The 15,158-nt window shown below is 39.8% G+C and overlaps 1 protein-coding gene across 1 annotated transcript in view; it reads left to right on the forward strand.

Annotated features, from left to right (window-relative positions):
• RIOK2 (RIO kinase 2) overlaps positions 1–15,158 on the forward strand; it is a 57,155-nt gene that overhangs the window by 16,978 nt on the left and 25,019 nt on the right. The window contains exon 5 of the mRNA XM_077462346.1: positions 11,074–11,162. Coding sequence (XP_077318472.1) covers positions 11,074–11,162 — 89 coding nt within the window. The remainder of the gene's footprint in view (positions 1–11,073; positions 11,163–15,158) is intronic.

Raw genomic sequence — 15,158 nt, forward strand, 5'->3', positions numbered from 1 at the left:
TTTATTTTTTTTTTATTTTTTTCTTCTATTACAAGGGATGTTTCCATTCCTTGTAATAGGAATAAAGGTGACACATTTTTTTTTTTTTTTTTTTTTTTTTTTAAGGTATAAAATTAAAAGGTAAAATAAATAAGATTTTTTTTTTTTAAGCATCCCGACGGGCTCGCGTGCAGAAGCAAACGCATTCAAACCACACATGTAATACATCACCGCGATCAGTAGAGCAAGAGAAATAACTCAAGCTCTAGAGCTCCTCTGTAACTTAATATATGCAACCTGTGGAATTTTTTTAAACGTCGCCTATGGAGATTTTTATGGGTAAAAGTTTTCCACCATTCCAGGAGTGGGTGTAATTTTGAAGCATGACATGTTGGGTATCAAGATACTCGGCGTAACATTATCTTTCACAATATAAAAAAAAAAAAATTTGGCTAACTTTACCGTCTTATTTTTTTTTTATTCAAAAAATTAGTTTTTTCAAAAAAAGTGCGCTTGTAAGACCGCTGCGCAGATACGGTGTGACAAAGTATTGCAAAGACCACCATTTTATTCTCTAGGGTGTTAGAAAAAAAAATGTATAGTGTTTGGAGGTTCCATGTAATTTTCTAGCAAAAAAAAATATTCTTAACTTGTAAACAACACATCTCAAAAAGAGGCTCAATGCTTAAGTGGTTAATCGGATTAAGAAGAGCTTTAAAATAAAATGGTCATTAATTAAATGTACTAGAACTGAGTGATCTGTTTTAGTGTGTTTTATAATTTGGGTTTTTGACCCTTTAATGACTTGGCTGTGCAATCCAGCAGAGGTTCCTAGATCACAAAGTTGACTGTACAGAATTAAAAATCCTTTGAGGCAAAAGCTGCTCTTCTATATATTTTAAATTTTTATTTATTTTGGTTGTTGTTTGGAGTTTAGCTGGAATAGAGAAAATTGGTGTTCAATGTTTTTGTTAACTTATCTCTTTAAATCCTGTATAATAATAATAATATAATAATTGTGCACTATATTAAAGTGATTGCAAAGATGTGTGTTATTTAGGGAAAAAAAACATAAAAATGTTCTACGTACCTGCTTTGTACAATGGAATTGCACAGAGCAGACCCAAACCTAATTTGCTTGGGACCCCCACTGTCACTCCAGGCTCCTTCTCTTCTCATTGTGCCACAATAGGAAGCCACCTTCCTTTCATGGTACACATGCAGGCTTGATCCTGAGCCTTGCTCCCTCATCACAGCAGCAGGAGCCAAGACCAATCAAGGGAGCAAAGCCTGTGAGAGCAGGGGGAGAAGACTGGGCCATTACAGATGGGCACATTGCTGGATCGAGTGAGAAAAGGGGGGGGGGGGGCGGGATACTGATGCCTAAAATTTTTTTTGCATTACAGTAAAAAAGGTTTAGGCTTTAGAAATGCTTTAACAGGAGAATGATCCCTAGTCATTTTCAATGCAGATGTCCATAGGGGCAGACATTGCACTGCTCCAGTAAGAAAAGTGATGCTCATCATAATGCCTGACATCTCCCTAAAGATGTGACTCTCCGGTTTATTGCTCCTAAAGTTTAATTTGCCTTTAATAGAAACATCTGCTGCGGTTATCCAAGGCCATAAGTGTGCATGTCAAATCCTCGTCTGCTCAGCACGACAAGGTGTGTGAAAGGAAATTATGGTTTCCGGGGTAATTTACTTTCTGATTTGTCCTCTGGTTTTACTTGGCTGTGTCTAGCGGGTAAGGTACATAATTTATATTACAGGTTGACAAGCGGGTGTAGCTTTGAAAACAAATTCCAGCTTGAGCAAACATTGCAGTTGAGAAAGAACTGAACAGTTTGGGCTACTGGACATGCCTGGCTTGTATAAGAGAAACACTGTTGGCTGCTATTTTCTTCATACTGGGTTTATAAAAAAAAATAGTGAACCACGGTTTCATTTAATGAATCCAAATGTAAGCACTGAGCATCTGAATTGGGCAGGTCTGCGGCACTACAAGAACAGAGCTTGTGTTCTCCAAGTGTCAACACCTCGGAATGCTAAGTATCCTGAATGGTTTTTGTGCAGTAAGCAAAATAATATTTTTTTTTTTATAGGAGCTGTAGGAGTGTGGGCATCAACTATGGCAATCTGTGTGAGCTAATTGATCATTGGCTGCTAGGAGTAACCTAAACTTTCACTTTTTACCTCTTTGTCCTCTACAAATATAGCAGATAGTAGGTATTATATTGCAAAGATTACTTGATGTGACCACTTTTAACTTGCTATGCTATAGCTTGCCATACCGTATCCCTAAGGGGCTTGAACAGGGAGAATTGCATGTTTCTAGTGAGCAGGGTTAGCCCAGTGATTTGGGGAAGATTCTATGTTCTGTCTCCTGAGATTGGTACCTGGAGTGAGAATGGCCAATCTGGGATGCAGAAACACTTGAGGTGGGAGCTGTGAGCTGTAGCTTCCAGTTGCTGATTTCTGGTGTTCTGAGCAATGTGATCACCTTTTTTTTCCTATGATGGCTGATTAAACTTAAAATCACATGAAGTCTGTCGTGCCGCAGTTGTATTTTCCTGGTTTCATTCAATAAAGAGAATTTACATCTCTACCATAAATTGTGAAGGGGATTGCATCAGCAGAAGGGGCTCTGTGAAGCAGCTGAATAGTAGTTTCCTGTGAGTACCCCAAAGGAATCGCTCCCCCTGGGGGGGGCAGTATTTGGTTGTATGGCCACTCTCCCTTCTCATCCCTTGTAACCATTTCATTTTTTGTTTTCTGGGCTGGGTAGATCCATAGAATTTCTTGTTTTGTAGCAGTCACTTGGATTGTACTAGCCAAAACCTGGTTAATATGTTGCTTGCAATAGTCTGATGACACAGTGAAAAAATTACATTCCTAAATTGGATACATGGAAACCAAACATTTAGTCTTTAGTTGCTGTATGTTTGAACTTCATAACAAAGAGCGAGAAATAAAAAAAAAAATCACTCCCTCAGCGCTCACGGTGAATCCTAAGCTATAGCTGCTGCTATCTTATTATTTCCAAAATCTTAATCTGGTGCCAAAGTTATCACCAATGGTTAATATACTGAGGCACTAGCAGCGCTTTGGATAAACATAAACCGAAAAATTACAAAGAAATATATATAAAAAAGGAAATCTATAAAATAAAAATATATTTAAATATTAAGTCCCCTTACTGAGTATATGCAAATGTAAGTTTTACGTGGGATAAGAAACCTCACAGTATAAAATCAATTACAATTATTGTCATCTGAGTAAAAACGTAATTCTGCGTGACCTCTGAAAATGACCTCATATCCCTTTTTAAATCACCATAAAACTCAAATGTAAATTATTTCTTCTTATAAGTAAATAATACATTCAACATGAGTCTAATCGTATATTTAGTTCATTTGGAAGTAAAAATGAAGAGACAGTGTAGCAAATATTGATAGAAGATCCGTCACTATTTCAGCAACAGTTCATTGAAAAGTGAAAGTAAAAGAACAATATAGCAAGTGTTGATAGGAGATTCGTCACAAATCAGCAATCTGCCACCACACCTCCTGTGCAATTCCCTATGGATCTTGCACTTACCAGAAACACCTGGTTCAAGCGTTGATCTTATCGCAAGATGACCGCCCTTACACGTCTCTCTTTAATTCTTATCTTTAGTAACAAGCCGTCAGATATGTCTCCACGGTTGTATACCAATCTCTTTCCAATGTCACCCGTGTTGTTCTCCTCCTTGATCATGGCCATGTGATTTATATGCATTTCAAGGACTTGAAACAACTCTGCTTAGAAGTAGAATAGTTTCAAGTTACACAATCTCATGCATAAGGCTGGGTTCACACTGCTGCGGAAGCGAGAACCGGATGTGATTCGCACCGCACTGCAGTGCAAATCACATCCGATCTCTGTGCGATGCGAGTTCAGCCATACAGATAGTATGGCTGAATTCGCATCGCACAAACTCGCACGGGACCCTTTTTTTTTGGTCCGCAGCAGAATCGGATCGCATGGGTGTTCACACCATGCGATCCGATTCCTGTCCGAGTTTGCAGATCTCACTGCAATATGCGAACTGATCTGGGGGTGTCATTAACATTTCACTGACACTCCCAGCAGTCCGCATAGGGCAGTGTGAACTGCCGGCGGGAGGCATGCGATGCGGGAAAACGCCATTCCCGCATCGCTCCGTTGTGAACCTAGCCTAAATGATTATAAAATAAGCATCGAATTTCTCTAACAACCCCAACATTGTTTCATAGTTAGTTAGGTTGAATAAAGACACCAGTCCATCCAGTTCAACCTGAGTGAGTGTCTACAATTGTCCCTTTTCCCTGTACATTGCTACACCCACAATCCAAGGTCCCCATTCATATACTAGGGCCAATTTTGGACAGAAGCCAATTAACCTACCTGCTTATCTTTGGATTGTGGGAGGAAATCGGAGTACCCGGAGGAAACCCACGCAGGCACAGGGAGAACATGCAAACTCCAGGCAGGTAGTGTCGTGGTTGGGATTTGAACCAGTGACCTTACTGCTAGGTGAGAGTGCTAACCACTACACCACTGTGCTGCCTGTATTGTATTTTCATTACATTGTATGTGCCCGCCACCTGGAGTGGAATGACAGAAGTAAACTTTTATCTCAATAGCATTATACTCCAGTAAAATTTACATGCAATGTCTGACTCGACCTCACCCCTGTGTTGTAGGGAATGTGGAGAGTGAGCTACACACAGGCACATTTGTTGGTTCTGCCCATTTTGGGAAGAAGTGGTGAAGGTTATCTCTCTGAAACTGGGCAGAGTAATTAAACCTGAACCATTAACATTTTTACTTCATTGCACAAATTAAATAGCAATCCGAGATGTCTATGACCCCATATTTGTTAAACGCATGTAAATATTTGATTCCACTATATACTGGGGAAAACGTTTAATGCCTACTGTCTCATGGTGGCTATGAAGGGTTTGACGAGCTCTGTCTAATGGGAGAAATTAATAAAGGGCTTATCAGGAAATATATTAAGACATGGGCAAAATGGTTTGAATTCAACCACTTGCGGACTGGCTCAAGACGATATACGTCAGCATTTTGAAGAGGGATATCGTTGTTATGGCAGCATCTAGCGTCTATCCTCTTCAGCGAGCGGTCCGGTTTCAGATAAAAGTGGTCTAAGATCACTTATCAGCGACGGGAGAGGCCAGCCCCCCAAGAACAGTGTAAAATAAGAAAAATATGAAAACGGTGTTTACACATGTAAGGTTTTTGCCTCGATCGGTAGAGCGGGTGCAATTTTGAAGCCCGACATGTTGGGTATCAATTTACTCGGCGTAACATTTTTCTTTCACAATCTAAAAAAAAAGGGGCTTACTTTTAATTTTTGTTTTTTTAAATTAAAAAAGGTTTTTTTTTTTTTCCCGAAAAAAATACAAGTGCACTTGTAAGACTGCTGCGCAAATATGGTGTGACAAAGTATTGCAACAAAGCCATTTTATTCTCTAGGGTGTTAGAACCCCCCAAACATTATATTTTTAACTTATAAACACCAAATCTCAGAGGCTCAGTCCTTAAATTGTTAAGGAAACTAAACTTAATTATGAAATAATATCAGACCCTGATGATAAGAGTATGATTTATTAATATTGATTAACCTTATAGTTTCTGTACCTCCCCGATAGTTCTATATTTACATTTGTCGTACGTTCCCCCAACCTCCCACTTCTTTTTCTTCCTTTGGAATATTTTTTTCTTTACTATTGGAGGAGAGTGGACGGGAACTGGTGAGATAAATTGCATTGTACAGGTTTCAAGATAATGTTTGGAATTTTCTGAAATGCTGAAAATAATAATAGGTCCTCCAGCCCCCTTATTAGCTTTGTTGTCCTTCTCTCGACTTGACATACGCATCCTTTCTTAGGATTGATGACCAAAACTGGATGATATACTTGTGATATGGCTGAATCAGAGTTTTGTAAAGTGGTGGAATTATAGTTTTATCTCTTGAGCTGATACCCTTTTCTCTTATATTCACCGACTGACACAACTTCTCTCTTTAGACCATTGGGTTGTTATGTCACCTTCAGGAGAGGACTAGGCATTACATGTTAACATGTGATAATAAAACTAGAACCTTAGGTAACAACCACTCAGCATGCTACTGCAGCCTCAGTTTTATTTTGCCTAGTGAAGGAGAAGGACCTAGGAAGCCTGCGGGCCCATCGGTCTGTGTTTTTTCTGCAGACGCTTTTCTTTTTGGGCAAGATGCTGTGATCTGCTATCAACAGCCGGCTGGGTGACAGGCTGGGTACTTTTATCCTTGTAGTCTCCCCAACCCAGCTAGCGAGCGTGTACAGGTCGCAGCTATGAGCTAGGCCGGCCACGATGTACCTCGTCTCCAGAGGTGGTCAGTGAGCTTTTATGCTCCATGGGCGCACATATGACCGGGCTACTGATGTCTGCGTCAGTGTGCCGAGGTCAGCAGCCACCCTGTACTGATCAGAGAGTGGGTCTGTAATGGAATGTCTCCCAGCTTTTCAGAACTGGCAAGTACAGCTCTCCTTTCCTCGGTGGGGCTGAGCAGCTAGGCATTCCCTGGGATGTTGATTCGGGGGTCCCTCACCTCCCTCTCTTCTCTCCCTGTCCCTATCTTCCCCCCCCCCCCTCCCTGTGGGGGATGCTCCGTGTGGCTGCTTAGCAGTGTGTGTGTCATGTGCAGGGGCTCTCCAGGGGAGGTTCTCACCTGTGCACATCAATGAAGACCTTGTGTTACCTTCTCTGTGTCCTAAGCCGACACTTCCTAAGGAGGTGGCCCTTCATGCTCTGGACGTGGTTCGGGCTCTGAAGGTGTATTTGTCTGCCACGGCTCCCTTCCGGAAGTTAGACTCACTGTTTGTTTTGGTGGCTGGTCCAAAAAAGGCATGCAGGCTCGTCGGCCACCATTTCCAGGTGGATCAGACAGATTGTAGTACAAGCCTACGCCTTGAAGGGGCATGTGCCCCCCCTTTCCGGTCATGGCCCACTCCACGAGGGCAATCGGAACGTCTTGGGCCTTCCGACATCAATTGTCTGTCACTCAAGTGTGTAAAGCCGAGACCTGGTCGTCTGTCCACACGCTTATAAAGTTCTACAAGGTAGATGTCAGTGCATCGGGTGATACCTGTTTTGGCTGCAAAGTTTTGCAGGCGGCTGTATAGTTGCAATTGCATATGCCATTTTTTTTCCTCTGTGTTTTTTTTTTATTTATTTTTTTGGGTAAAAATGCAGTGCCTTTAGTTAATACACTGTTGCGTTCATTACCGCGGTTTGAGGGTAGTGCTTCTCTGTTGCGGAGCACCCTGGGTTTTTTTGTGGTGGTTATTCCACACACTGTAGCTTTTTTGTGGGTAAAGTTTGTACTAGCTCCCACATGCCATGGTGGATGAAGTTTTTTTGCTGTTTTGGCACTGCTTGGGGACGTCCCAATGGTCTAAAAAGAGAAGCTGTATGAGTCAGTGAATATAAGAGAAAATAGGATATTTTTGTACTCACCGTAAAAATCCTTTTCTCTGTAATTCACAGACTGACACAGCACCCGTCCCTCATATTTTTCTTTACGTTATACTACTTGTTAAATTACTGCGGCTGCAGTAGCATGCTGAGGGGTCGTTACCTAAGGGACCGCCCCTTGGGCGGAACTAGAAAGTTCTAGTTTTATTATCACATGTTAACATGTAATGCCTAGTCTTCTCCTGAAGGTGGCATAACAACCCAATGCTCTAAAGAGAGAAGCTGTGTCAGTCTGTGAATTACAGAGAAAAGTATTTTACGGTGAGTACAAAAAATCCTATTTTTAATGTTATTTTGCTGGCAACACTCACACATCTATTTCCCAAAGACAATCTCTGGATATGATGCTGAGCACATGCACTCAACTTCTTTGGTTGACCATTGCGAGGCCTTTTCTGAGTGGAAGCTGTCCTGTTAAACTGCTGTATGGTCTTGGCCACTTTGCTGCAGCTCAGTTTCAGGGTCTTGGCAATCTTCTTAACTAACACTGAGTCACATGACATTGGGTAGGGAAAATGGTTAAATCGGACCCAATTTGGACATTTTCATTTAGGGTACACACTTTCGTTGCCAGCGGTTTAGACACTAATGGCTGTGTGTTGAGTTATTTTGAGGGTACAGCAAATTTACACTTATATAATCTGTATACTAACTAGTTTTACATTGTAGCAAAGTGTCATTTCTTCAGTGTTGTCACATGAAAAGATGTAATAAAATATAAAAAAAAATGTGAGGGGTGTACTCACTTTTGTGATATACTGTATATGCATCGCTAGTTATTTTAGTAGCATGATTGAGATTCTAAAATTCTCCTGTGTATCTGTAGCTTAAAGCGATTGTGTGTGTGTGTGTGTGTGTGTATATATATATATATATATATATATATATATATATATATATATATATATATATATATATATATATATATATATATATATATATATATATATATATATATATATATATAAATCTGCAGGACAAAGACATAATGAGCTAGTATACATCGAATATTAACTCATTATGAAATACTTACCTTAGAATGAAGCTGTTGCAGTGGTCCCCGTACACCGCTGTGACCGGCAACATAACTCTCCCGGAGTTATTTCTGGGTTTGCGGGCTCTGGCGCTGTGATTGACCAGAGCCGCAATGACGTCACTCCCGCAGGACCGACGGTCGGGGCATAGGCCCTTTAGAAGATGCACAATCTCTAGCTGTTTCTTCAGTGCACCAATGACGTTGGCGCAATCGTACATGGTAAATATCCTAAATCGTGCAGGTTTAGGAGATATTTACGGTACCTAAAGGTAAGCCTTATTATAGGCTTACCTGTATTTACAAGTGGTGTAACCGGGTTTACAACCACTTTAATGAGGCGACTACCAACAGATTTTTAGTTGCAGATGTAGCTCTAGCCTAATTGTGTATTGGACATTTATTTATTATCACAGGAACTTCTTTGGGAGGTTTCATAAAGTCCTCCATAAGGCTGCTGAACTTGAAGACAAATGTCATTGAGATATCTGCTTTTGAAGGACTAAGTGGTGCTACCTGCCAAATGGGTGTTCCTATGTACCTATTCTCTGAATTGAATCTATATAGAAATTGTGGTTGGATGGAAACACCTTTTACAATTATTTCTATGATTACTAGTTGGGTAAAAAGAAAGTGTTCATTTGATTTGCAGTTTTCAGATATCTGCCCCCCTTATGACCTTCATTTTTGTCTAATATGAATTGAGTCTAATCTGTTTTGTATTACTATTCAAAGGATCATATGGTTTGGATTAGGAGGAAGGGGCCACTAAAGCACCCAGTAAGCTTTTCTAGCATCCACCTGTTTTATAGGAGGAATCCTTTTATAGATCTCCCATGAAGATGAGTTTGTCTCCCATGGTTGTGATGCAGTACCTTTCATCTGGAGACTGGGCTGCAGGGCAGTATTCCAACATAACGACCCCAAACACACCTCCAAGACAACCACTGCCTTGCTAAAGAAGCTGCGGGTAAAGGTGATCAACTGGCCAAGCATGTCTCCAGACCTAAACCCTATTAAGCATCTGTGGGGCATTCTTAAACTGTGGAGGAGCGCAAGGTCTCTAACATCCACCAGCTCTGTGATGCCATCATGGAGGAGTGCAAGAGGGCTCCAGGGGAAACCAGTTAAGCTCTGGTGAACTCCATGCCCAAGAGAGTTAAGGCAGTGCTGGAAAATAATGGTGGCCACACAAAATATTGACACTTTGGGCCCCATTTGGACACTTGTACTCACTTTTGTTGCCAGCGATTTAGATATTAATGGCTGTGTCATGAGTTATTTTGAGGAGACAGCAAATTTACACTGTTATACAAGCTGTACACTCACTACTTTTACATTGTATAAAAGTGTAATTTCTTCAGTATCGTCACTTAAAAAGATATAATAAAATATTTATAAAAATGTGAGTGATGTACTCACGTTTGTGAGATACTGTATATATGCTAGAGGGGGTATAAGGGTTTGTAGCAGATTATTGTGGGAAAATCAGTTGTTAGTGGTAGGAAGCCGATGTATCCATTGGCTTTTCTTTTGTCTTAAACTAAAAATAAAAGCAGCGTTACAATTCCTGAAAAGCCATATATAGTTAACCCATATAGTGTATATAAAATAAAAGTGAAAAAACTATTAAAATACAAATGATATCAAAATTTGAAAAAAATGATTTGCCTGTCCAAATATCGATATGGATATAAACCACACTCTGTAAATAAGGGGTTAAATAGTCCACACTCCAAATCCAACAATGTTTCTTAGGACCTCCAAAATGATGTTACACACAACACCCAAGAAGTGCCATAATATAGTAAAGGGATCCTCCACCAATAAAAATACTGCCGCTTACCAGCTGATCAGATCTTTTACGAGATCTAATTATGCCTGTAGTTTATCCCCCAGCCAGGGTCTCTTTGCCAGAATGACAAGCACCGCTTTCCACTGCTCCACTTCTAATAGCAATAGATATTCTCCAGTACACACCGTATGGATTATACGCTCATTTCCCATATAAAAGAACAAAGGAACTACTATAGTGTAATACTGTAAACTTTTAATAACAAACAACCATATTGCACTTACATGTCTCTCGTATATAAAAGCATACAAGATAAAATGTTCAAGCTGGCCGGCTATACAATCTATGCCCGACGCTTCCGGATCTAAAGCGGATTCGTGGTGACGTCAGCGCGCCGCTCTTCCTGTGCTATTTTTAGCGCTGTAGTGCCTGTAAAGCACCTCAGTGTGAAAGGTGTCTTAATGCATATGGCCCTTAACACAAGTACCACTCTTCCAGCCATCACCATGTATTTCAGCCTGTCATAGTTACATAGACTGCTACCAACAAGGGGCTAAACACTGCACCTTCCAGGTACCCAAAAACAGCAGGATTTGGTTCTGAGGAGCTAAACTGCCTGTGTGCATGCATCTGCATTGTTCATTGTTTTAAAAATGCTTGTAGTTTGAAGTCATTTGTATTACAAATATTTACTTTATTTTTAGGCTTTATACGACCGAGGGTTCCCAGTTCCGAAACCATATGACTACAACAGGCATGCAGTTGTTATGGAACTTATAAACGGCTATCCCTTGTGAGTAATACATATATATATATTTTTTTTAAGGCTATAGATAAAAACTCTACCTATGATCATTTACCCGTAGGATGCATACCCTCCGTGACCTCCTTAACCCTCTTTCCATTACTGCTCTTTGCAAGGGACTTCTGTGAAGCTTCTGTGCTTTTCTCAATGGAGGAGGAGGTGGGTCCTTGTTAGGATTTTCTTTTTCATAGCAGTTTCACAGCAGGCGCAAAGCTATTTTAACCCCAGCAACACCAGAAGGTTAGAGAAAGGAAGAGGACGAGGCATTTCTGTAGTTAAGATTTGTCCAGGACACGGCTGCCTGCATGAACGGCACACGAACGGCCCGAGTTTACTAGGCTTGCGTCTATAAAGAATGTATGTTTGTTTTTTGTTTTCTTGCCTAAACTTCAGCTTTAAAATGTAAAATCTAAAGTAGGCGTGTGTGGGTTTTTTTTTTTTACCCTGACAGTTAAAGTAGAGCTATAGACAAAACGTATTTGCTTTTTTTGTTTTTGTCAGATTTTTATTTTTTGCTTGCAATCTGTGTCCTGTTGTGGAGATTTCCCTTCACTTCCTGTTCGATAGCCAAACAGGAAGTGAGAGGCAATCCCTGCAAATTAGGGAATTCCTTGGGTACCCCAAGGACATCAAATCTAGTATCCCAATTGGAAGATTTACCCCTTATTACTCTTCTGGGGACAACCCAAAATTTTGTGGTTTTCTTCTACTTGGGAAAAGCGGATATAACAGGGGCACAGGCGGCAATAAAAACTGGATGGGAGTTTGAATTCCTTTCCACTGTATCCAAAACTTTAAAAGGAAAGTTTTGCCTTTTAGATATACTTTAACCACTGTCATTTTGTGTAATCGATACTGTGGGCTGTAAACAAGGCAGATCCCTGTTCTGACAGGGAAGTACACGGAGATCTTCTGTTCCTTGTAAGCAGAAACACGGATCTCGGTGTTCTTCCTGTCCATTCCCCACACAGTTAGAAGAAATCACTCCCAAGGAACAAACTCAACCATTTGATCGCCCCTGATGTTAACTCCTTCCCTGCCAGTGTCATTTATACAGTAACAGTGTCGCTTGGTGTCAAATTTGTCCTCCGTAGTATCGCAATCCCGCTAAAAAATGGCTGATCAGTGCCATTACCAGTAAAAACAAAGTCCATGAATCTATCCCATGGTTTGTAGGCACTATAACTTTTGCGCAAACCAATCAATATATGCTTATTGGGATTTTTTTTACCAAGAATATGTAGCAGAATACATATTGGCTTAAATTGATGAAGAAATTGGATTTTTTTTAACCTATTGTTATTGGATACGTTTTATAGCAGAAAGTAAAAAAAAAAATATATATATATATATATATATACACACACACGTGTATTTTTATTTTTTTTCAAAATTGTCGGCTTTTTTTGTTTATTACATTTATTAAAAAAATAAAACTGCAGAGGTGATCAAAGGAAAGCTTTATTTGTGGGTAAAAAACGGACATACATATTATTTGGGTACAGCGTCGCACGACCTCGCAATTGTCAGTTAAATGAAAAAACGGTGACGTATCACACAAACTGGCCTTGGTCATTAAGGGGGCAAAACCTTCTGTGGCTGAAGGTGTTAATAACATACACATAAATAAACATCTTCTGAAAATGTGTAAATATGCTTCATTTTTGTTTTAACCTTCATTTTCACCCCCTTCCTGCCCAGGCCAATTTTCAGCACTGTCGCGCTTTCAATGACAATTACGCGATCATGCAACACTGTACCCAAATTAAATTCATTTTTTTTCCCCCACAAATAGAGCTTTCTTGTGGTGGTATTTGATCACCTCTGCGGTTTTTATTTCTTGCACTATAAACAAAAGAAGACTGACAAGTTTGAAAAAAACACTATTTTTTACTTTTTTCTATAATAAATATCCCAATTTAAAAAAAAAAAAAAATTATTTTCCTCAGTTTAGGCTGATATGTATTCTTCTACGTATTTTTGTTAAAAAAAATCCCAATGAGCGTATATTGATGTGCGCATCTGTGTTCCTCTGTACTGGGAACACACAATCTGTCTCCTCCCCCCTGACAAGACATGGATCTGTGTGTTTACACAGCCAGATCCACATCCCTGCTCTGTTACAGGCAATCGTGGGTGCCCGGCAGACATCGCGGCTGCCGGGCATGAGCATCTGCTCCCGAGTGACACGGCGCACTGGATGGGAGATCCCTCCTGCAGACGTTGTTTGACTATGGACAGGAAAGCAAGTGGTTATTGAACAGGTTTTGTGTTGATAAGATGTATTGAGGCGGCTATTGCTGATTTATTGGTTAGTGCAAATCGGCTGTCTTGTTGTTCTTTGCTTCCTGCCTAACTTTACAGAGTACAGAAACAAATCTGTGTTTAAATTACATGCCACTAAAAGGTGTATGGTTTCTCCAATTTAGCCAAGTACATACATTTTATTATTACTTCCTTTTGCTGTTCAAGTCTTGCTGCAGTTTATGCATCTGCCACATGATGTCACTATAACAGTGTTTTTGTCACGATTTTTACTTATTCGGAACCAAATGTAAAGGTCATATTAATGCATTTAAATGAAAATTGAGGTTAAAGGGTGCACAAGACAAAAAATGAAGTGACAAGCTGCAAAGATAAATGTTTGAAAGAGTCTTTGTTCAGAGTCATGTTTACACTTGCTGCTGTAAGCATTGCAGACCAATTAATTAGAAAATGTTTGCCCATTATGTACACGTTGGATTTCCAGCAGCCAAATCTTTGCTCTGAATAAATATGTTTATAAATCACAAATACATCTTTTAAATAGAAAAAATGAAGAGGCTGATCTACTGATCTCTTACCCAGATGTACTTACTTGCCTCCAAAAATGAATCTGTAATTATGTAAAGGAATTTTCTGCATTAAATAAATGAGAACCTCTTCCTTTATCTCGCTGAATGTGTCCCAGAGGAGGTTTAATGATTGACCTTTTATGTGTCACCAGAAGGCTTACCACCAAATTAAACAACGTTTAAGAATTGTCTGAAGCAACAAGTAGACATCCAGTGCTGTTATATCCAGGCAGTTGTGATCTCATGGTTTATTATTTCTCATGAAACTGAACAGCAGTACTGTAGAAAGTAAAACCCGATGGGTTAATAAGCGGTACTGTGGAAAGTAAAACCCGATGGGTTAATAAGCAGTACTGTAGAAAGTAAAACCCGATGGGTTAATAAGTAGTACTGTACAAAGTAAAACCCGATGGGTTAATAAGCAGTACTGTAGAAAGTAAAACCCGATGGGTTAATAAGCGGTACTGTGGAAAGTAAAACCCGATGGGTTAATAAGCAGTGCTGTAGAAAGTAAAACCCGATGGGTTAATAAGTAGTACTGTACAAAGTAAAACCCGATGGGTTAATAAGCAGTACTGTAGAAAGTAAAACCCGATGGGTTAATAAGCGGTACTGTGGAAAGTAAAACCCGATGGGTTAATAAGCAGTACTGTAGAAAGTAAAACCCGATGGGTTAATAAGTAGTACTGTACAAAGTAAAACCCGATGGGTTAATAAGCAGTACTGTAGAAAGTAAAACCCGATGGGTTAATAAGTAGTACTGTAGAAAGTAAAACCCGATGGGTTAATAAGCGGTACTGTGGAAAGTAAAACCCGATGGGTTAATAAGCAGTACTGTAGAAAGTAAAACCTGATGGGTTAATAATCAGCTTTAGCTAGAACTTGGCCTTGGGAACATGATTTGAGAGGCTGTTTGCCTCATGAACATGTAATATTAGGATGCTTTGTACAATGAATTGGAATCTTTGTTTCCAGGTTCTTATTTTGTTGGTGCCCTGACATCCGGCTCAATCCATACATCTCAGTCTTGTGCTGGTCCTTTTGGATTTGTTTTACACCCTCTTCAGATTCTGGATACAATAGTTTATGGCACCTGGCAAAAAATCCATTCATTTGGCATTAGGAGAATAACTGCCTGTATTTCATTAAG

The sequence above is a fragment of the Lithobates pipiens genome, unplaced genomic scaffold, assembly GCF_037356315.1.
Source record: "Lithobates pipiens isolate NorthernLeopardFrog02 unplaced genomic scaffold, aLitPip1_a1.2 Scaffold_3, whole genome shotgun sequence".
Taxonomy (NCBI): Eukaryota; Metazoa; Chordata; class Amphibia; order Anura; family Ranidae; genus Lithobates; species Lithobates pipiens.